Below are 22,761 nucleotides of genomic sequence, written 5' to 3' on the forward strand. Positions count from 1 at the left end.
ATACATGAATGTAAATTCACTGCCCCCTAAGCTTCTTATCTAACTTTTCAAGTTGCTCTTGTCAATTTGATTGTCTATGGATAATTTTTTAAAAGAGTGCAATGCTTGTCTTAGTCATCTAGTGCTGCTATAACAGAAATACCACAAGTGAATGGCTTCGACAATGAAATATTTATTCTCTCACAATCTGAATTCAGTGTGCCAGCTCCAGGGGGAAGACTTTCTCTCTCTGCGAGCTCTAGGGGAAGGTTCTTGTCATCAATCTTCCCTTGGTCTAGAAGCTTTTCAGTGCAGGGACCCAAAGTACTAAGGACGCTCACTCCTGGCTCTGCTTTCGTAGTGGTATGAGGTTTCCACGTCTCTCTGCTGGCTTCACTCTTTTATATCCTAAAAGAGATTGGCATAAACTGCAACTTAATTTTGTAGATTGAGTCCTGTTCCATTACCACAACTGCCATTAATCCCACCTCATTAACATCATAGAGGTAGGATTTACAACACATAGGAAAATCACGTCAAATGACAAAATGGTGGACAATCACTCAATACTGGGAATCATGGTCTAGCCAAGTTGGCAGATATTTTGGGATGACACAAGTCAATCCATGACAATGCTCAAAGCAAACATTCTTTACTAAGTTAAACTATTGTTTGATTTAAAGACAGTGGATAGTCTTGCCGTAAGTTTTAAAGATTACCTTTGGGCAACCAGTGGGGGCGTGGTAGTCATCTAGCCTGAATGGCTCCAGAAAGTCTGGATTCCAAGAGAATTTGAAATTCTGTTCCTTATTTTATCCCCTTTTGATCAGGATTCATCTATCAAATCTTAGATCAAAATGTTCAGTAATGGTAGCTAGGCACCATCCAGTTGTTCTGGTCTAATAGCTAAGTAGGCAGTTGCTCACGGAAGCAGTTAGACTATTTGTCTTTTTTTTTGTGAAGTAGTATTTTTATGAGGCAGAAATGTATTGGATTTTAATTTTCTTCTTTTTTTTCTTGCCTGTGTTCTAAATTTTCTTCAAGGAATATGCTATTGCCACTGTGATAAGAAAAAAAAACCTACAAGTTATCAGTAATTAGGAAAAAGTAAAGTGTTTAGTACACAATACTGTTCACTGCTGTCTAGTCTGACTCATGGTGACCCCATGTGTTATAGAGTAGAAATGCTCCATAGAGTTTTCTTGGCTGTGATCTTTATGGAAGCAGATTGCCAAGCCTTTGTTCCATGGTGCTGCTGAGTGGGTTTGAGCCCCCAATCTTTATGTTAGTTGTTGTTGTTCTTGTTAGGTGCTGTCAAGTCAGTTCTGATGCACAGAGACCCTACGTACAACAGAATGAAACACTGCCGGGTCCTGTGCCATCCTCACAGTCATTGTTATGCTTAAGCCCATTGTTGCAGCCATTGTGTCAATTAATCTCATTGAGGGTCTTCCTTATGTTTGCTGACTCTCTACCAAGCATGATGTCCTTCTCAAGGCACTGATCCCTCCTGATAACATGTCCAAAGTATGTGAGACAAAGTCTCACCATCTTTGCTTCTAAGGAGCATTCTGAGTGTATTTCTTCCAAGACAGATTTGTTCATTCTTTTGGCAGTCCATGGTATATTTAATATTCTTTGCCAACACCATAATTCAAAGGAGACGATTCTTTTTTGGTCTTCCCTATTCATTTACGTTAGCAAGCGAGTACAAATAATTCATACCACCCACGGACCTCCTGGCACCCAATAGTTGCTCAAAAATTTTGGGTGAAAAAAAAAGCCCACTGGCCACTCAGTGCCCTAGTCATAGGGACTGGCTGTGGGCACCTGGTGAGAGGTAGGAGACAAATAGAAAGGACTTGGCTCTCTGGGCTTATTGAGTTATTTTCAGGAGACAAGGGCTTCCTGGGGAAGCCAGCATGCCCATAAACTCTTTCAATCTGCTTTGGTTAAGGTATTCATGAACTGTATAAAATCTGGCTGTTTGCCTCACTCTAGGAAGTGCTCACTGTAGGTTTGGTCACACATGCAGATGCCCAAGATTAGAGTAATTGAAAGGGAAATGGACAGACATCTTGCACCTAGGAGACAAAAAATGCTCTTTTCCACGTGGTTTCCCTTTTTTTTGTCCCAGGAGTTTGAGCCTGCAGGTTTTCCAGCCTGCCCCTGCTGTTTCTATGGGGCTATAAGGGGAGGTAACTGTGTTTATCTGCCTAGGTCTGTGTCTGTCCTTGCTTCCCCCCCCCCCCCCCCCGCAAAGTTTGCCTGCATGTCTTCCCTTACTGCTGTTTGTTATTTTTCACTTTATAATTCTGCTTAGTGATATTTATTTGAAGCTTATGGGGAGGTTGCAAACTGGAGGCTTTGTGGATACATCTTGTTGGGTTATGTGTAAAGTTTAAAATTATTTAACTTAATTGACAGTAGTCAAACATCAGGAATTTTGTGGTATATCTATGCAATGGAATATTCAGCCATAAAAAGAAATGAATTATTGGTACATGCTACAAGGCTGAATCCTTGAAAACATGCTAAGTGAAAGAAACCAGTCACAAAAGACCACATACTATCTGGTTTCATTCATATGAAATGTCTAGAAAAGGGAAATCTATAAAGAGAGAAATTAGATTAGTGGGCTTTTAGGGACGGAGCAATAGGGGAGTAATAGGTAAAGAGTATGGGGTTTCTTTCTGAGGTAATGAAAATGTTCTAAAATCGGCTGTGGCAATCATTGCACACATCTGTGAATATACCAAAATCCGCTGAATTGTACCCTTTAAATGGATGAATTATATGGTATGTAAATTATATCTTAATACAGGTGTTTTTTAAAAAAAAATCAGCAAATTTCAAATAAAAATCCAATTTTCAAGTCAACACTTTGAAGATCCAGCAACTCTGGGCTGGCATTCCCTCATGGCAAAAATCTCCTGAGTCGACTAGCAGTTGACCCCTTTTAGTGGCTTTCTACTATTCCATTTCGCTTGTGTACTCAAACCAACTCCACAGCACCTAACAACAATACTAACTCCTGTAAGCATTTGCATTTTTAACTTATATTCTGGGGTTACCTCCTCTCTGTTTTCTCCACACGCCAACATGAAATTGTCTAAACTTGTAGTCACACAGCTAGATGTCTCTCAGGCTCCTTCTCTATGTGGCCTTGGGCAGGACACTTAACCACTAAGCACGCTTTCTCCCCTATGTAATAATGTGGACAGATGTTCTTTACCCGCAGGCAAAATTAATAGAAAGTGTGAAAGTTCTTTGTAAGCAATAAATTGCTGTTCATATGCAAAGTATGATAAATGTTTGTTTCAAACCTATCGTTCAGTGTTTGCTGTATTTTTGTTTATTGTAACGTAACTTTCTCATTTATTTTAGTTCTTTTATTATTTTAAATGGGATTCTGAGGGAACTAATTTTTAAAACGGTATAATTTTAAAAATCAGTAGTACATTTACATAGTTCAAAAATTACAAAGGTATAGAGTGAAGAGTGTTCTTCTATCTTCTTTCATCTGGCCCCAGATAGGTAATTACTGTTCATTTCGTGTGCATTTTTCCAGATTTTTTTATGCATATACAAGCAAATATATATTTGTTGGCTTTTTTGGTTTGTTTTTGAGGGGGGTAGCTTTTTTCTATAACTTGAAAAGTTTGTTGTTGTTGTTGTTAGGTGCCGTCGAGTCGGGTCCGATTCATAGCAACCCTATGCACAACAGAATGAAACACTGCCCGTTCCTGAGCCATCCTTACAATCGTTGTTATGCTTTAGCTCATTGTTGCAGCCACTGTGTCAATCCACCTCATTGAGGGCCTTCCTCTTTTCCGCTGACCCTGTACTCTGCCAAGCATGATGTCCTTCTCCAGGGACTGATCCCTCCTGACAACATGTCCAAAATATGTAAGACGCAGTCTCGCCATCCTTGCTTCCACAGAGCATCCTGGTTTGTTCTTCTTCCAAGACAGATTTGTTCGTTCTTTTGGCAGTCCATGGTGTATTCAATATTCTTCGCCAACACCACAGTTCAAAGGCTTTAATTCTTCTTCGGTCTTCCTTATTCACTGCCCAGTTTTCACATGCATATGATGCAATTGAAAATACAATGGTTGGGGTCAGGCGCACCTTATTCTTTAAGGTGACATCTTTGCTCTTCAACACTTTAAAGAGGTCCTTTGCAGCAGATTTACCTAATGCAACGCGTCTTTTGATTTCTTGATTGCTGCTTCCATGGCTGTTGATTGTGGATCCAAGTAAAATGAAATCCTTGACAACTTCAATCTTTTCTCCGTTTATCATGATGTTGCTCATTGGTCCAGTTGTGAGGATTTTTGTTTTCTTTATGTCGAGGTGCAATCCATACCGAGGGCTGTGGTCTTTGATCTTCATCAGTAACTGCTTCAAGTCCTCTTCGCTTTCAGCAAGCTAGGTTGTGTCATCTGCATAACGCAGGTTGTTAATGAGTCTTCCTCCAGTTCTGATGCACTGTTTTTCTTCATATAGTCCACCTTCTCAGATAATTTGCTCAGCATACAGATTGAATAGGTATGGTGAAAGAATACAACCCTAACACACACCTTTCCTGACTTTAAACCAATCAGCATCCCCTTGTTCCGTCCAAACAACTGCCTCTTGATCTATGTAAAGGTTCCTCATGAGCACAATTAAGTGTTCTGGAATTCCCATTCTTCGCAATGTTACCCATAATTTGTTAAGATCCACTCAGTCAAATGCCTTTGCATAGTCAATAAAACACAGGTAAACATCCTTCTGGTATTCTCTGCTTTCAGTCAGGATCCATTTGACATCAGTAATGATATCCCTGGGTCCACGTCCTCTTCTGAAACCGGCCTGAATTTCTGGCAGTTCCCTGTCAATATACTGTTGCAGCCATTTTGGAATGATCTTCAGCAGAATTTTGCTTGCGTGTGATATTAATGATATTGTTCTATAATTTCCACATTCGATTGGATCACCTTTCTTGGGAATAGGCATAAATATGGATCTCTTCTAGTCAGTTGGCCAGGAAGCTGTCTTCCATATTTCTTGGCATAGACGAGTGAGCACCTCCAGCGCTGCATCTGTTTGTTGAAACATCTCAATTGATATTCCATCAATTCCTGGAGCTTTGTTTACTTTTGAAAATTAATTTCCGTGCCACTGAAAGCAATATTCATTCCAAGAATTAAAAAAAAAAAACAACTCATGATTCAGCTGGCTTACAACAATTACTGTCACTTGCCAGGCTATCTCCTTGACCTTTGCACCATGATATTCAAAATATCTAGCTCTTCAGGATTAAATATGCTCGTCTTTACTATATTTTCTTTAGTTCTGGACCTTACCTCATCTGCTAGGACTTGAGGAACAAGGTTCATAGAAGAAACATACAATGACATTTACCTTCCTCAGTGGAAAGAAACCAGTAACTATGACAACTGTACAGAATGCATTTCCCAGGCATTAGGTGCTGGATAGAACACTGGCTTCCAAAATTGGCTTCACTCAGATACATGATTTCCTCTTTTTGAGCCACCCAGTCATCCACTTGCTGGTTTTTCTCCGCTATCATGGTTTGTGCCAGTCTCCATGGTTTGTGACAACTTGGAGGGAGCCTTTGATGCCATGTCATCCATTCTACCGTTCCAATGTATTTGGTAATGTTTTACTATTTTTAACATGCTTTAATGATTCCATCTTTAAAAAATATATTCTCCCTTGACCTACATCTCCTTCCAAACACCATACTATTTCTCTGATACTTTTCACGGCAAAACTTCTTGGAAGAATTTTTCTTACTCGCTGTCTCTACTTCTTCACCTCCCATTCTTTCTTCAACCCAGTCATGCTCCTGTCCATATAAATCCACTGAGATGGCTCTATCCAAGATCACCACTTTCTAATCCTATAGTTGTTTCTTGGGTCTCATCTTTCTTGTCCTTTCAGTGACATTTGATACACTGGGAATTGAGCCTCTCTGTTGAAAAGCTCTTTACTTGGCTTCTGAGATGACACACTCTTTTGGTTTTCCTCCTACTTTACTGGCTATTTTTCTCTTTCTGAGTTATAAGAGCTGGAGTGCCTCAGGGCTCAGTCCAATTCATACTCTCTGGGTAATCCTATCCAGTCAATGGCTTGTATGGGTGACTTCTATATTTCTCCCTCTAGCCCTGATCTCTCTCCTGAACTCCAGACTTGAATCTCCAACTGCCCGTTTGACATTTCCACTTGGACATCTAAGAGGAATCTCAAATGTAACATATCCAAGACATTCCTCTTGGTTCCTTCTCTGCCCCATCCCCTGAAATCTCCTCTAGGTTTCTCCATTTCAAAAAAGGGGTAACACTATTCACCCAACTGTTCAGGCTAAAATGCTATGAGTTATCCTTGACTCATCTTTTTTCCTCACTCCCAGCATCCAATTCATTAGCAGCAATCCTATTGGCTAACTTCCAAAACATAGACTGAATTCAACTACTTTTCACTGCTTCCACTGCCACTGCCTAGGCCAAGTCATTGTCATTTCTCATCTAGACTACTGCAAAAGCGTCTTAAATTATGTCTACTCTTGTTCTCATAGGGTTCATTCTCCCCATGGTAAGAGAAGGACGTCACTCTTTTTTTTTTTTTTAAAGTCTCCAATGACTTCCTATCAAACACAGAGTAAATTAAAAATTATTCATACACAGAGTACATTAAAAATCATTACCACGGCCAACAAAGTCCTACATGATTTGGCTCTGCGTACCTCTCTATCTTCTGCCACTCCCCCCATCTCTCTTTTCTAATAACGTTGGCACCTTGCTATTTCTTGAACACTACAAGCGTGCTCTTGCTGAGGGGCTTTATCCTTACTGCTCCCTTTGCCTGAATGCTCTACCGCAGACATTTACGTAGCTGGTTCTTGCCTATTATCCAATTCTCAGCTCAAACGTCACCACCTCAGAAAACTAATCTCTCACTACCATATCTAAGGAAACTCTGGTGGAGTAGTGGTTAAGAGCTACGGCTGCTAACCAAAAGGTCAGTGGTTCAAATCCACCAGGCTCTCCTTGGAAACCTTATAGGGCAGTTCTACTCTGTCCTACAGGGTCACTATGAGTTTGAATTGACTGGACAGCAATGGGTTTGGGTTTTTTTTTTTTTTTGAGGCAAACTACAGCTCTCCCTGAGGTCTGGCTGTTACTATTATTTCATTTCCTGCTCAGTGTGATCCACAGAGCTACTTCCCCCTATTCTTGCCAACCATTACTCTTGGCTACTTTTCTATTCCTTCACAGGGTTCATAGGAACTTCTGGATACATTCTATACCACACAGGGGCTAGGAGGCCCCTCACTTGCATCACTTCTTCCAAGATCCTGGAATTATTTTTGTATATGTAATTTTGTGTTCTTTTTCCTAAAGGGCCTGCCCTTCCCTTCCCTCACCATATAAGTTACAAGCCCCACAAAACTTGAATTCACCCCTGGTTAAAAGACAGAGGAGTTAAACTCAGGCCTTCTCTCTTCCACCAACTACACCAGCCATCATTTTTACTGAGATGTGGCTGCCGGCTTGTTGGTGTGGGCAGAGCTCAAGCGTCATCTCTACTTGAAATTCCAAACAGCAGCAGAGCAAGGTCTCTGGTTTGAAAATGTGGAATGGGGAGACAGGGGCATGTGTCTCACCTGTTGCCTCTCTCCACTCTCTTCCTTCTTCTTCCCTCTACCCTGTTATTAAAAGAGTCAGGGTTTTCTTTTACTTCCCTGTGTCCCAGCCTTGCAACTCAGCTGTCATAGATGGAAGAAGTATCTCCTCTGCAGTGTGGGAGAACTCTGAACTTCATAAGTAAAATGGTGCTAAGGAAATTTAGCAAATCCTTTTTTTCTCCCCTAAGCCTATTCTACTCTCTCCTGCCCAGGGAAATAAGTCTCAGGGCTACATTCAGACAAGAGTCTATAATGGAACATGATTTAAAGAAGAAAATTCAAATAATCAGCTTGATCTTTGTAAAATATTATTCCCATTACATTCTAGAATTTGTTGAGAGAAGCCAAAAAACTGAATTTGTATGTGAAATGCCCCATTTAAACATAGGCATATAATTCAAAAATTAAGAGAGAAAAATAAGAGCAAATGCTTTTATGGTGCTAGGGGCCAGTGTTCTAAGGTTTAGAGAGATTAATCCAATCACCCCAGTGACCTATTTTACAGGCAAGAAAACTGAAGCACAGAGATCTTTACGAAGATCACATAGGTAGTACATGGTGCAAGCCAAATACATGTCTGTGGGACAGATTTGGCCTCAAAGCCACTAGCTTATGACATATACAAATATACCAGAAAGAGCAAGGCTTTGAACTATGGCTTGGCCTCTCTGCTGAATGACCTTAGACTAGATACTTGATCTCTATGACCCTCTCTGTGCAGTGCTCAATTAATATTGGCTTTCTCTTTTCTTCTTCACCCATATGGATAATTGCACTGAACATTCATGGTATGCTTGTATATTATCTGGAATGTACCATCTAGTGGCACAAACGATATCTCTAGAAACAGCCTGATGTAAGAGAGAGTCCTAGGGTAGGTGTCAAGTTGCCTGGTTCCAGTCCTCATCCTGTTACTAATCCTTTGTGTGATTTCAAGCAAGCCATATCTTCTCTCTTGGGCCTCAGTGGCTCCATCTTTAAAATGTGGAGTTGAACTAAATCAATGGCTTTTTGGAACTGTTCTGAGAAACCCAAAATTTATCTGATGGTAGAGGCAGGCATCAAAGAAGAAAGAAGGCAAAGGTGAGGCTGGGTGAAAAGGCTGGTGGGTTCCCCAGTTCCATGTCAGAGTTAGTAGCTCTATTTTTAGCTGTCAGGTTTTATTAGAAGGGAGTGTTCCACTGCTGATAAAACAGATGGAACCTACTAGACTTTCCATGCACAGCCCCTGCAACTGGGTTTACTTGCTTTCTTGGCTTCTCTTTTTATTACCCTCTTGTCCTGGACATGGAACTAAAGGATGTTGACATGTTTTGATACTGGCTGAAATGAACATATATCTTCGTCCTTCTCTTTTCTCTCCTCCTCAGGAGTTTAAAGATGAACAGGCCTAAGAAAGGAATAGCATGGAAATGTCCAGCAATTTCAGAGTTTTCAACAAAATGTCATAGATTAGGAAACTTCAAAAAGCTACCAAGTGGCACACAAAAGTTAAAGTGACACATAAGTTACAGCTCATTTGAATGTTTCTTGTCGTGGGGAATGATCTTCGGGATGCAACTTCCTTGGATTTCTCACTTGCACATTTTCGTATTGCTCCTAAGCTCCATTAGGGCAATTTTTCTCCACCTGAGGCTTCAGGGACTAGAGTGAACAGAAGAGGAATGAATCAAGCCCCCATTTTCCTCAGCTACCCTCGACTTATGTTTCAGGGCAAGGTAGATCCAAATCTACTTCCAAGTTTCCAGCTTAAAAAATACAGTTGATTTAGGAAACAATATTGGAGCCATTATTCCCTCTCCTAGAATGTGACCCAGCTGGAGGTGGACTCAAAAGGACTCACAAGGACACATCAACTGGGGCCTGAGGTACAAAGAAAATAGCTAGGACAGTCTTGGAAAACATCTTTTATGGAAGCTTTCACATAGACAAATCATAAAACGCAGCACAAAAGACCCACATACTTTCCTCTCTCATCTTTTTCTATTAGCATTTAGTGAGTAGTAAGATTTATTGGGCCAATGAAGACCCTCCTGTCGCTACTAAAACCTGCACGAACGATTATTCAGAAAGACAATTCAAAATGTAGGATTACGGTGATTTGACAGTTTCTAGCCAATCTGTGAAAAGGTAAAGCTTTCAATGGTTTTGCCCGTTCGTAATTTTAAAATATACCGAGACGGTTACACTCCTTGGACTCGGATAGACATGGCTCAGGCGGCATGCTTGTTCGTTTTCTCATTCTTGTCTATCCTGTAATATTCCCTGGACTCAGGCAGACATGGCTATAGCAGCATGCTTATCTGTTTTCCCACTTTGTCTACTCTGTCATGTCCCTCCAAATCCAGCAGACATGGCTCTGGCAGCATGGTTGTTTTCCCACTTTTGCCTTTTTAACATATGCCAAATAAAACTTTCTTTTTGCTTTACTAAACTTCACCATGCTTTTACCCTAGAACATAGCACTCATCCCTTAAGTCAAAATTTCAACCTCCTTCAATGGAGGACACACACATCTGCAAATCATCACATGTCTTCACAGGAGAATTACAATATTCTTGAAATATAATGGAACTTTCGTTTCTAATCTTCCAGGGATTATCAGATAGAAACAAATTTATCTCTGATCTTGAAGGCAGCTTTGTTGCACTGAAAAGCCAGGAGAACCATGGCTCAAATCTGGATTCTAATTCCACGCCAACTACTAGGTGCTATGAGGGCAAATTATTTTCAACACCAGGCTGCAGTTTTCCCATTGGAAGCACTGAAGTAGATGGGTTCTAAGATCCTTCCCAATTTCGAGACTCTAAGGACAAACTAAATTACTGTTGAGGAAATAATCTCCAGTTGTTGGTTGTCTTCAAATTCATCAAAGGTTCTGATTTTGAGACTGGGCTATTGGACTTGGCCTTTAAGAGTCTATGTGCTGTTCTTCAGATCAGGTTGTTTAAAGGCAGAAAATATGGGTCTTCTTGAGATGAATAGCTTGTTCCTTCATCAGTTGGTTCATTCATTGGTGCCTTCATGTTCAAGGGTCCACTAAGAACTTCAGTTCACCACTGTTTTCCCTTTACGATAGTATCTCAGTAGTCAGGTGTAACATAGTGATGGGGACCCCTCATTGACATTTCTCCCAATTCTCCAGATGGCCCTTTCACTAATTTCTTTCATTCCTCTTTCATCACAGGGTCATGGTCCCTTTAAGGCAGCGGCCATAGTTGAGTGGTGGGAGCAGCTGCTGGCACCGAAGAGACTTGCTGGATTTGGCCTACCCTGGGCCACTCACCGCGCAAGCTCAAGACCGGGGGCTTGGTGGGAAAGGAAGGAGGGGCTTAAGGTGCGCCTGCGCATCAGGGGCGCGCGCAAGGGGCTGGTTTGATGATCCCTTTAAGAACCCGCAGGCGGAGGAATTTCTCAGAGAGAAAATAATCCTACTCACGGGGCTCCTTGGAGGCCATTAACCCCCCGAGTCCCGGCCCCCCTTCCCTGGGCAGGCCCTACCGCTCACGCGCGCACCCTGGGGAGCTCAGGATCTCCGAACCGGCGCGCGGTATCCGCCCCCTCCCCACTCTCAGCGCAAGGCCCGGCCAGGTCCGGGGAAGCTGCTTTGAGGCGGCCGTCCCTGCAGTGTGGGCGGGGGCCGGGGGACTGAGAGGTGCCGCCGCCACCGCGCCGGGAATCGCAGCGGTACTGAGCGGGGCCCAACATGGCGGAGAGAGAGGTGGAGTCTGCCCCCCGAAAGAGGGTAGGTGAGGTGAGGCAGAACTCGGGCGGCGGGGGGCGGGGCGGGGGCCGCGGCCCGGGGCAGGGACTGGGGCCGGGAATGGGCCATGCCCTGGCTCGTGGAGTGGTCGCCGAGGCCCGGTTGGGAAAAGGTTGTTGGCAAGTCTGAGGCAACCTTGGGTCTGGAGCGCGCAGGCGAATGGTCCTTCGGCAGGTGGGACAAAGATTTGCTGCTGCTTGGGGGGGGAGGGGCGGGGGGCTGTTGTTTGCTTCTTTCCCCCTCCCGGTACTAGGGTGGGTTGTCTGGGCCAGGGCAGGGAAGGTGTCAGATTCATAAGTGCATCTTTAGTAAATAAGAGTCTGTGGAAGTTTAACTGGGGAGAGGTTAGGTGAAGGGGGTGGAGCGGGAATAAGTCGAGGGGTCTCACGAGGAATAGCCAGAAGGATTTTCCAGTAACACCGTCGCAAATTCATTTTCCTTTCTCTTTTCCCCGCCCTCCATAACCGTTACCAAGACCAAGGTGGAGGTAGTGCTCTTGAATCTGTGAAGTGGGGTTGTTGGCATGTCCTGATTTAGGAGATTTTGGCAATGATAAATGTCATGTTCTAGTCTAGCCTCTTTACCCGCAATTAGGATCGTGGAAGATGTATGACAAGTTTTGTCGTAACAAGTATGTACCCAAGCAACCTGCGGAGGTGAAGCCAGTTCTACGTATGACTTGTTGAGTACCTTTTAAGTTTGTCTTAAAACTTTTCTTATTTAATTCCGAATGGTTTTCTCAGAGAACAATACTGTACTCTTAGGTGAGCAATATATTTTTTAAGTCTTTTCTTTTACTCCTCCCTCCCCTGCTCCCCAATAGCATGTTAAGCAGTAAGTTTTTTATCAGGAATCTTCCTTTGAGAAATGGTCCCAAAATGATCAAATTCGTGTTAAGCCAACCGTGTAAAAAATGACTATTTTATCTAGAACACTCTTTCAATTTAGCAAAAAATTAGCAATTTCATAAGGATATTACCCCTTTCATTTTAAGTGCTTTACTATATACCAGGTTTTGTGCTAGTAAGTGCTCTATGTGAAGAATTTAACCTCACACCAAGTATGTAAAACCCATTTTGCTGATAAGATTGTAGGCTTAGAGGGAGTCAAGTAATGTACTCAAGCTCAGGCAGCTAGTTAAGAGACTGAGCTGGAATTTGAGTCCATGTTTGTTCCAACTACAATGCCTGTGTTGGATGCCACATTGGAGTTTCTGTATATTTCTCTCCTTAAAACCTTAAGTTATACAGAACGAAAAAAGTGTCAAGTGGTGTTTTCCCCTCGCAATTTAGTAGAAAAATATTTTCAGTTACACGACAAAGTTGAAATATTTTTACAGCAGACATCCGTATACCCACCACCAAGATTTTACCATTAGTGTTTTACTAATTTTATCACATATTTCTTCCACCTAGCCATCCCTCTGTTTATTAATCAATCGTCATATTTTAATGCATTTTGTTATAATATTTTGAGCAATTAAAATTTAACGATAGTTTTAGGTACACAAACTTTTACACCCCCTCATACAATAATTAGTTATTGGTAGAACAAATTAAGCTGTATGATAGTATGTCCAAATAGTTCACGTAGTATAAACACTGGATATGGAATGCATGTGTCTTGAAATTTTAAATTATTCTTCAAGCTGTGAGTCAGTTTTAAACTGGATCCTCATTTTGTTTGAGTGAAGGCATATGCCGTGGTTCACCAATTTAAAAACGTAAATTACTTTAAATGTGTAATGTTCGTTCAAGGAGATCTCTGCATCCAATGGATACTAATGCTGTTATCGTATATGTAGAATATTCTGGAATGTTCTAGAAACCATCTATGCACTTTGGCAACAAATTTGACTAGGTTTTCAATATATTATTCTCTGTAATACACGTAAAATGTGCCACACTGGTAGCAGTTGAAACTGTTATTTTTTAACAAATTATAATGTACACCTCTCTTGTACAGGCTTTCCCCATTATTTTACCAGTTTCATTGTGGAGGAAGATTGCATTTAGTATCTTTTAGGCTCCATAATCCATTTTGGTTTTGATATCTGATTAGAATGTTTAGTAGAGTTGTCCTAAATGGTACATACGCTTTTATTCGCTTCTGTATGTGTCAAACTCCATGTGAATTGCATATGTCTACTTCAGGCGAATTAGTGGGGACTGTGCTGTGCAGTTCTACTCTGTCCTCTAGGGTTGCTGTGAGTTGGAATTGACTCAACAGCAGCAAGTTTTTTTTTTTTTTTTGGTACTATGCAGTAGAAGCCATGGTGTTGCAGTGGTTAAAGCAGTCAGCTTCCACCTGAAAGTTCAGCAGTTCAAACCCACCAGCTGCTTCTCAGGGGAAAGCTATGGCAGTCTGCTTCTGTAAAGAGTTAGTCTTGGAAATCGTATGGTGCAGTTCCACCCTGTACTATAGGGTCACTATGACTTGAAATCAACTCAGCAGCAGTGGGTTTGTTTTGGCTTGGTACGGTGCAGTACAATTTCTTTTCAAATAATTTGACTGTTTGTCTTGAGGCTCTTAAAACAAACTATATAGGTTTAGAAAATTTAGGGTTATTTAATCTGAAATTGTGTTGGTGACATGGTATTGTATTTATGATGGTTATTGTTTTTGACCTTTATAATCATATGTCATAAAAATACTGTTTAGCATCTATGCTAGTTGATGAGCTATGCACTAGGCATTGTGTTATGGTATGTATGATCTTTTAGGATGATATTCTGACTCTCTTGCAAAATCGTGAACTCCTTTGGGGTAGGGCCCGTTATATTGCTTTTTGCACCCCCAACACATCACTTCTACGTAACAACCCGTTGCTGCCATCGAGTTGATTCCAACTCAGAGTGATCCTATATGACAGAGTAGGACTGCCCCATGGAGTTCCCAAAGAGCACCTGGTGGATTCGAACTGCCAGTCTTTTGGTTAGCCGCCGTGGCACTTAACCACTATGCCACCAGGGTTTCTTTCTAAATAATAGCAACTCAAAGATGGTTAATTTTTGGTAAGAGAACCTTAGTTGTTACTGAAGTGGCTCTGTGGCTTGGGTGCCAAGTTAACTGCTTTAATTTTGGGGGCTTCTGTAAGTCTTCCATACCATCCTTTATACCCCCAAATTCTTTCCTATGGACACAAATTTTGGTGTCTTGTGATGGCTCTGGATTATGGTTAGGTGGGAGAGCGTATTTTTGTTTTTAATTCTAGCTTTTATTTATCTGTAGAAAGCATAGTGCATCGGTGAAGAACCTGGCTTTGGGGTCGGAGAGATGGACTCTAATCCTGTTTTTGTTATGTAACGACCTTTGCCAGGTGTTAGTTTCCTCACCCATGAAATAGGACCAAGAGAACTTATGGAGTAGTTGTAATAGCTCAGTGAGAATTCATATAATTAAAAATTTTTTTTTTTACTATGCTTTAGGTGAAAGTTTACAGGCAAATTAGTTCCTCATTCAAAAATTTATACACAAACTGTTTTATGACATTGGTTGCAGTCCCACAGTGTGTCAGCATTCTCCCCTTTTCCTTTACATCCTGGGTTCCTGGTGTCCACTCATCCAGGTTTCCTGTCCCTTCCTGCCTTCTCAACTTTGCTTTTGGGCAGATGTTGCCCATTTGGTCTCGTATGCTTGATTGAACTAAGGAGCACATTCCTCAACGTGTGTTATTGTTTATTTTATAGACCTATCTCATCTCTGGCTGAAAGGTAGACTTCTGGAGTGGCTTCAGTTCTGAGTAGCAAAGTGTCCCGAGGCCGTCGTCTCGGGGGTTCTTCCAGTCTCTTGTCAGAGCAGTAAAGAAAATCTGGTCTTTCTTTGTGAATTTGAATTTTGTTTTACATTTTTCTCCTGCTTCGTCTAGGACCCTCTGTTGTGATCGCTGCATCAGTGGTTGGTCATTATAGGTTTTCCATTTAGGCCTTTGATCCATTTTGAGTTAGTTTTTGTGAATAGTATGAGGTATGGGTCCTGTTTCATTTTTTTACAGATGGACATCTAGTTTTGTCAGCACCATTTGTTAAAAAGATGGTCTTTTCTCCATTTAATAGACTTTGATCTTTTGTTAGCTGGCCATAGGTAGATGGATTTACTAGGTTCTGGAGTCCTGTTTATTTTCCATTGGTCTACGTGTCTGTCGTTGAATTATTACCAGGCTGTTTTGACTACTGTGGCTGTTTGCATGTTCTGAGATCAGGTAGTGTGAGGCCTCCAAATGTGTTCTTTTTTTTCGGTAATGCTTTGCTTATCCTGGTCTTCTTTTCCATACAAATTTGGTGATTAGCTTTTCCACCTCGTTGAAGAATGCCGTTGGTATTTGGATCAGGATTGCATTATATCTGTAGATTGCTTTGGGTAGAATTGACATTTTCACAATGTTGAGTCTTCTATCCATGAGCATGGTATGTTTTTGCATTTATGTAGGTCTCTCTTGGTTTCTTGCAATAGTGTTTTGTAGTTTTTTTTGTATGGGTCTTTTATGTCTCTGGTTAGATTTATTCTTAAATATTTCATCTTTTTAGGGGCCGTTATCAATGGTAATGTTTTCCTGATTTTCTTTTTGATGTTCTCTTTGTTGGTGCATAGGAATCCAACTGATTTTTGTATGTTGACCTTGTGTGCTGCTACTCTGCTGAATCTTTCTGTTCCAGTTGTTTTCTTGTGGAATCTTTGGGGTTCTCTGTGTATAGTAGTATATCATCTGTGAATAGGGATGATTTTACTTCTTCCTTTCCAATTTGGATGCCCTTTATTTCTTTTTCTTGCCTTATTGCCCGAGCTAGGACTTTCAGCACAGTGTTAAATAGGAGTGGTGATAAAGGGTATTCTTGTCTTGTTCCTGTTCTCAGGGGGAAGTGACTATTTTAAAGTCGGTAGTTTAACAATCTTAAATCTGTATTGACCTGCCTAGTGTCCTGTTTTCTTGCTCGTAGACAGCTAGAACAATAGGTTAATTAGACAAGGTTGATTTGATCGTATTCAGTGAATACTGACTTTGCAGGAATGCCAGTTTCTCAGTTTGTGAACATGGAGGAGCTGAGTGTATGGGTAAAAAAAAAAGTGTACGGGTAGGTCAGCGCTATATACATCAAACGTCTTTGCAATAGAGAGAACGAAGTTCAAGCGCTATCCCCTGTTTGTAAAGGCCAACATTACCCACACACACACTTTAAAGTCAGGAAATTTTGAGGCTGTTAATACATGAGTTTTTTTAAGATTGTAAAATTTTTATTTGTTAATGTAGTTTTTTAAACTCATTAGATAGGCTTGTTGGAAAGAGTTGAATTATTTATGCATGGATATGGCAACTAAGAAAAACATTATAATAAATAATGTTATGAATCACGGGGCTTGACTAAACCTGTCCGTATTTTGTTGTAAAATCCCTATATCTTTTTAAAATACACATTTAAAAAAATAATAATTTTTGTAAATGTGCTATTACCTAGTCTAGTGAGTTGTATCCATTTTCATACTTAAACTTGTCTGTATATTGTTTGAAGTAGATATGTTTAGTATGGCCAAAAGAAAGAGAGAAAGCATATGCATAATTAGTATGCTTCTATTTTTGTAAAAACAAAGCAAGTTTTCTCCCATCTACTTACATGTGTGCAAGTATTGCTTGTATATGTATGAACTTGGAAAAGTGGTAGCATACATGTCAGGCTGCAATGTTAATTACCTCCAAGGGGTAGGTAAGAAAAAGGAAAGGTAGTGGGAGATAAGGGGAGAATTTAGCAAAATGGAAAAATACTCATGGTGTAATGTAAGTGAATATGTACAATATAAAGTGTTATTTATAATATTGTGTAAAAACTGAATCTGCATGTTGACAAGCAGTAGAAAATAACAGTAATTGAAAACTTTTGTTTCATTATGTGACGGGACTGTGGAGAATTTTCGTTTTGGATTTGTTTTTTTAATATTTTATAATAAAATACTTGTAAAAGGTTACTGTCTCTCAATTCCTTCACTAAATGTATTACTTAAGATATGGTGGTACATATCATTGAAAATATATGTAGTTCATGCCTGCCTTGAGGATTGTGCTCTTTTAAGAACTGTCTATATGGGATCAAATTGACAACAGCAGCTCCAAAGATTAGATAAGAAACTTAGGGGCAATGAGTTTATGTTAATGGGGGAGGGACACTTCAGAAAAGAAGGGTAAGAATGGATGGACAACTTGAAGAATGTAATCAGTGTCACTGAATTGTAAATTGTGCATGTAGAAATTGTTGAGTTGGTGTATGTTCTGCTTTGTATATTTTTAAGAACAACAACAAAATATATGTGGATCAAAAATAAGCAATTAATGTGTACACAGTGTAAATAATCTGCTTTAAGAATGGATTGGCTCTTTGTATAGAGTATTTGAAGAGGCCATTCTAGTGTTGACAGTGATTGAGTTCTTTTCACACTGCTTGCTATCTTGTAACTGGAAGAATTATCTGTAAATAATGGTCATAATACTTGATATTTATAAACCTTAAAATGCCTGTCATTATTTTAAATATTTCATATGTTAATATGTCTTTCAATACTCATTAATTCCAGAGTAGTCACTATTATCCCATTTTGTCAGTAAGGAAATAGAGGTAGAAATTTTCTCAAAGCCATATGTAGTTGGCTAAACCAGGATCAAGTATATCACTTGAGAGTTATACTGTTTGATGTCTAGTATAGATTAGAACTTTTGTTTGTCCAGAAATTGTTATGGTTAGTGTTTATATTCTCATACGTAAAAAAGCACAGAATTCCTTATCTGGGATTTATGGATTTTAAAGTTACTTGAATTATATTTAAATCATAATGACTTAAATTCTCAAACTAAAAAAACCAAAACCGTTGCTGTGTAGTTGATTCTGACTCATAGCGACCCTGTAGGACAAAGTAGAAGTGCCCCATAGAGTTTCCAAGGAGCGCCTGGTGGATTTGAACTGCCTACCGTAGCATTTAACCACTATGCCACAAGGGTTTCCATAAATTACTTCTCAGGAAATAACAAATAACTCACCCTTCCCCCAAAGATACGTTTTCTTTAGAAATAACGTAAAAACATTTTTACAACTCACGTATTTATTTAGCAGATATGCACTAAATATTTTAAAGCAATGTTTTTATTTTAAAGGTAGTGCCTTCTTTGAAAATGGAATGATTTTCTTATTTACTAAAGAAAATAGAAGTAGATAAATGTAAAATTGCAGCTTCTATAGCTATTTAAGGAGGCCTGGTGGCACAGTGGTTAAGCATTTGGCTGCAAACTGAAAGGTTGGTGGTTTGAACCCACTTCCTCAGCGGGAGAAAGACGTGGCAGGCTGCATCTGTAAATATTTAGAGCCTTGGAAGCTCTACGAGGCAGTACTACTCTTTACTAGAGGGGCACCGTAAGTCAGAATTGACCTGACAACAATGTTTTGTTTGGTTTTTATAGCTATTTAGAAGGTATTTTTGAATTCTGTGTTAGACAGTCTCTGGTATTTGGCAGTATTGGGATGGTAACAGTTTTATCTGATCCCTCCACCCCACTCACACAAATACTTTAGTATATTGTCCATACTTAGGGAATACTTTCTATGGTTATTTTAATTTTATTGTTACTCTCTTTCTGGGTTCCTAGAAGCTTTAGGTAGCTGCCTTCCTGCCTTTCGCCAAAGGTTGTACCTGACAAACCTTCTTTTCTTTATCGTCATCGACAACTACCGTAAGCTCTTTGAGATCAAGGATCATACTTGTTCATTTTTGTGTTCTTCCCATCTCTCAACATGTTGTCTAACAAATTTAAGTGTTTCATATATATATACACACACACACACACACAGATATATGTTAGACATCAGGGAAAATTAAAAAAACCTTTTTATAATGTTTCATAATTCCATATAAAACACAAATACCGTGAAACTTGTGAGCGCTGAAACTCAGCAGGTCTACCTTGATTTTTCTGGGTCTCAGGAGTTTTTGACTTTTGACAGGGTACAGTCTTAACCACTTTTCTATTGCTCTTTATCAGTGGAGAATATAGGCAGTTCCCTGGGCTACAAACATCCAACTTACCTACAACTGATAGTTAACAAACCATAAAACCTATTATATTAAAAATTCAAGGTACGTGCAGTGGTCCATAATAGCAAACGGGCACTACTTTTTGACACGCATCAAAACATTATTACTATTCTATTATGTTAAAGATGTTTTAGTATATCTCGAAGTATTTCTTTAATTTTTTTATGAATAGAAAGGTACACTAAGACAAACATTTGACTGACATTAGATATGAACCGTACTTAATTGTTCTGTCTTATGTACAAATTCAATTTAAAGACAGATTTAGGAATGGAACTCCTTTGTAATCTGGGGACTGTCTGTATTTGAGTTTTCCTTTTCTGACAGGCTTTGACTTACATAGACACTGATTTTTGCAGGTTTTACTGTATAGAATAGTACAATGAATATATGTTCGTAATTACTCAGCTTTAGCAATTAAAGAGTGTCAACATTTTGCCATCTCTGTCTCATCTAATGTCTTAGTTTTTTTTTTTTTTTCTTTTGCTGAAATATTTTCAAGCAAATCTCAGGTACCATGTCTTTTAATCTATGAATACTTCCGTAGGTATTCCTTATATCTTAAGAGCTTAAAAAATATAACCACAATACTGTTACACCTAACAAAATTAAGACTTTCTTAATGACATATTCAGGTTTTTTTGGTTCCTTAAATGTCTCTTACTACTGATTTATTTGAATTAATATTTAAATAAGATTTACACATTTCATTTGGTTGCTGTGTCTCTTAAGCTTCTCTTAATCTTTATTCTCCTCCTCTCTCTCATACTTCCTTCATTTTTTTCCCCATGCAATTTGTTGAAAAACTAGGTAATTTGTCCAGGAGAGTTTCCCGTATTCTGAATTTGGCTTATTGAATCCTCGTTGAGTTGTTTAACATAATCCTTTTCCCACAAACTAGTGGTAAAGCAGTGATTCTTAACTTTGGTTGAAACTTTAAAATTACCTGGGGAGCATTTAAACATCCTGATTCTGAGGCCACATTAAATTGGAATCCATGGGATGGCATCTAAACACCAATATTTTAAAAACTTTCCCAGATGGTTTCAGTGTGCAACCAAAGTTGAGAACTTCATTGGGTAGAGCTTGACCGGATGTAGGTTAAATTTCTTTGGCAGGAAACATTCATAACTGGAGTGATCGTATACTTTATTTCTAGAAAGAGACAATTTTAAGCATGAAAACAAACAAACAAAAAGCCAGACCTGTTGTTGTCTAGTCGATCTGACTCATAGCGACCCTATCAGACAGAGTAGAACTGCCCCATAGGGTTTCCAAGGAGCAGCTGGTGGATTTGAACTGCCGACCTTTTGGTTAGCAGCGACATCCTTAACTACTGTGCTACCAAGGCCCCTAAGGATGAAAGGGGATGGATACTATTAATAACGGTTGGACATTAGCCATATATTGGAATTATCCTGGACAAATAAGGATGTATAGATTTCCTGTTAGGTGGTGCTGTGAATCCATTCCAGAAATAACATGAAAGGTTGTCCTACTGTTAGTAATACTAAAATTTCTTATTTGGTTTAAGTGGTAGTGATAAATGGTATCAACATTATAAAGCTTCTTAACTTTTCATCTAGTGGTTATTTGATTGATACTTAGATCCATTATTTCATTAAGAGAGTGATTTTCTATCATTTCTCCTATATTTATTCACTGAAATTCTTACATAAAGAATTTCCTCATAGAAGTGAAAGTATCTCTGTTTGTAAATGACATGATCTTATACACAGAATACCCTAAAGAGTCCTCAAGAAAACTACTGCAACTAATACAAGAGTTCAGCAGAGTATCAGGATACAAGATAAACATACAAAAATTAATTGGATGCCTCTACACCAACAAAAAGAACATTGAAGAAGACATCACCAAATCAGTACCATTTACAGTAGCCCTCAAGAAGATAAAACACATAGGAATAAATCTTGCCAGAGACACGTGAAAGACCTATGCAAAGAAAATGGTAAGGCACTACTGCAAGAAACCAAAAAAGAGCTACAAAAGTGGAAAAACATACCTTGCTTGTGGATAGGAAGACTTAACATTGGAAAAATGTCTATTCTACCAAAAACCATCTATAGATACAATGCAATTCTGATCCAAATTCCAACAACATTTTTTAATGAGATGGAGAAACAAATCACCAACTTCATATGGAAGGGAAAGAGGCCCTGAATAAGTAAAGCATTACTGAAAAAGAAGAACAAAGTGGGAGGCCTCACTCCACCTGATTTTAGAACCTATTATACAGCCACAGTAGTCAAAACAGTGTGGTACTGGTACAACAACAGATACATAGACCAATGGAACAGAATTGAGAATTCTGACATAAATCCATCCATGTATGAGCAGCTGATATTTGGCAAAGACCCAAAACCGGTTAAATGGGGTAAAGACAGTCTGTTTAACAAATGGTGCTGGCATAACTGGACATCCGTCTGCAAAGAAATAAAACAGGACCCATACCTCACATCATGCACAAAAACCAACTCAAAATGGATTGAAGACCTAAATATAAAATCTAAAATGATAAAGATGATGGAAGAAAAAATAGGGACAATGTTCGGAGCCCTAATACATGGCATAAACAGAATATAAAACATTACAAACAATCCAGAAGAGAAACTAGATACCTGGGAGCTCCTAAAAATCAAACACCTGTGCTTATCCAAAGATTTCATCAAAAAAGTGAAAAGATTACCTACAGACTGGGAAAAAGTTTTTAGCTATGACTTTTCCAATTAACACCTGATCTCTAAAATCTACATGATATACTGCAAAACCTCAACTACAAAAAGACAACCCAGGTAAAAAATGGGCAAAAGATATGAACAGGCACTTCACTGAAGACGTTCAGGTAGCTAACAAATACATGAGGAAATGCTCATGATCATTAGCCATTAGAGAAATGTAAATCAAAACTACAGTGAGATTCCATTTCACTCCAGCAAGGCTGGCATTAATCCAGAAAACATAAAGTAATAAATGTTGGAGAGGTTGTGGAGAGACTGGGACACTTATACACTGCTGGTGGGAATGTAAAATGGTACAACTACTTTGGAAATTGATTTGGCACTTCCTTAAAAAGCTAGACACAACTACCATATGATCCAGCATTCCCATTCCTTGGAGTGTATCCTAGAGAAGTAACAGCTTTTACATGAACAGATGCATGAACACTCACGTTCATTGCAGCACTGTTTACAATAGCAAAAAGATGGAAGCAACCAAGGTGCCCATCAGTGGA

General features: G+C 39.4%; 1 protein-coding gene across 5 annotated transcripts in view; it reads left to right on the top strand.

Annotated features, from left to right (window-relative positions):
• Nucleotides 1–11,013: 11,013 nt before the first annotated feature.
• Nucleotides 11,014–22,761, top strand: part of ZMYM4 (zinc finger MYM-type containing 4) — a 168,709-nt gene continuing 156,961 nt past the window's right edge. For 2 of the 5 annotated variants that reach the window (XM_049878705.1, XM_049878704.1), the window contains exon 1: nt 11,014–11,420. Coding sequence is in view for 3 of the 5 variants with exons in the window: in XM_049878704.1 (XP_049734661.1) it covers nt 11,382–11,420 (39 nt within the window). In the remaining 2 variants the exon portion in view is untranslated. Of the gene's footprint in view, nt 11,430–11,468; nt 11,613–11,738; nt 12,120–22,761 lie in introns of those variants that run through there. The other 3 variants (XM_049878703.1, XM_049878707.1, XM_049878708.1) reach the window with 3 other exon arrangements.

Source organism: Elephas maximus, chromosome 3 (genome assembly GCF_024166365.1).
Source record: "Elephas maximus indicus isolate mEleMax1 chromosome 3, mEleMax1 primary haplotype, whole genome shotgun sequence".
Lineage (NCBI taxonomy): Eukaryota > Metazoa > Chordata > Mammalia > Proboscidea > Elephantidae > Elephas > Elephas maximus.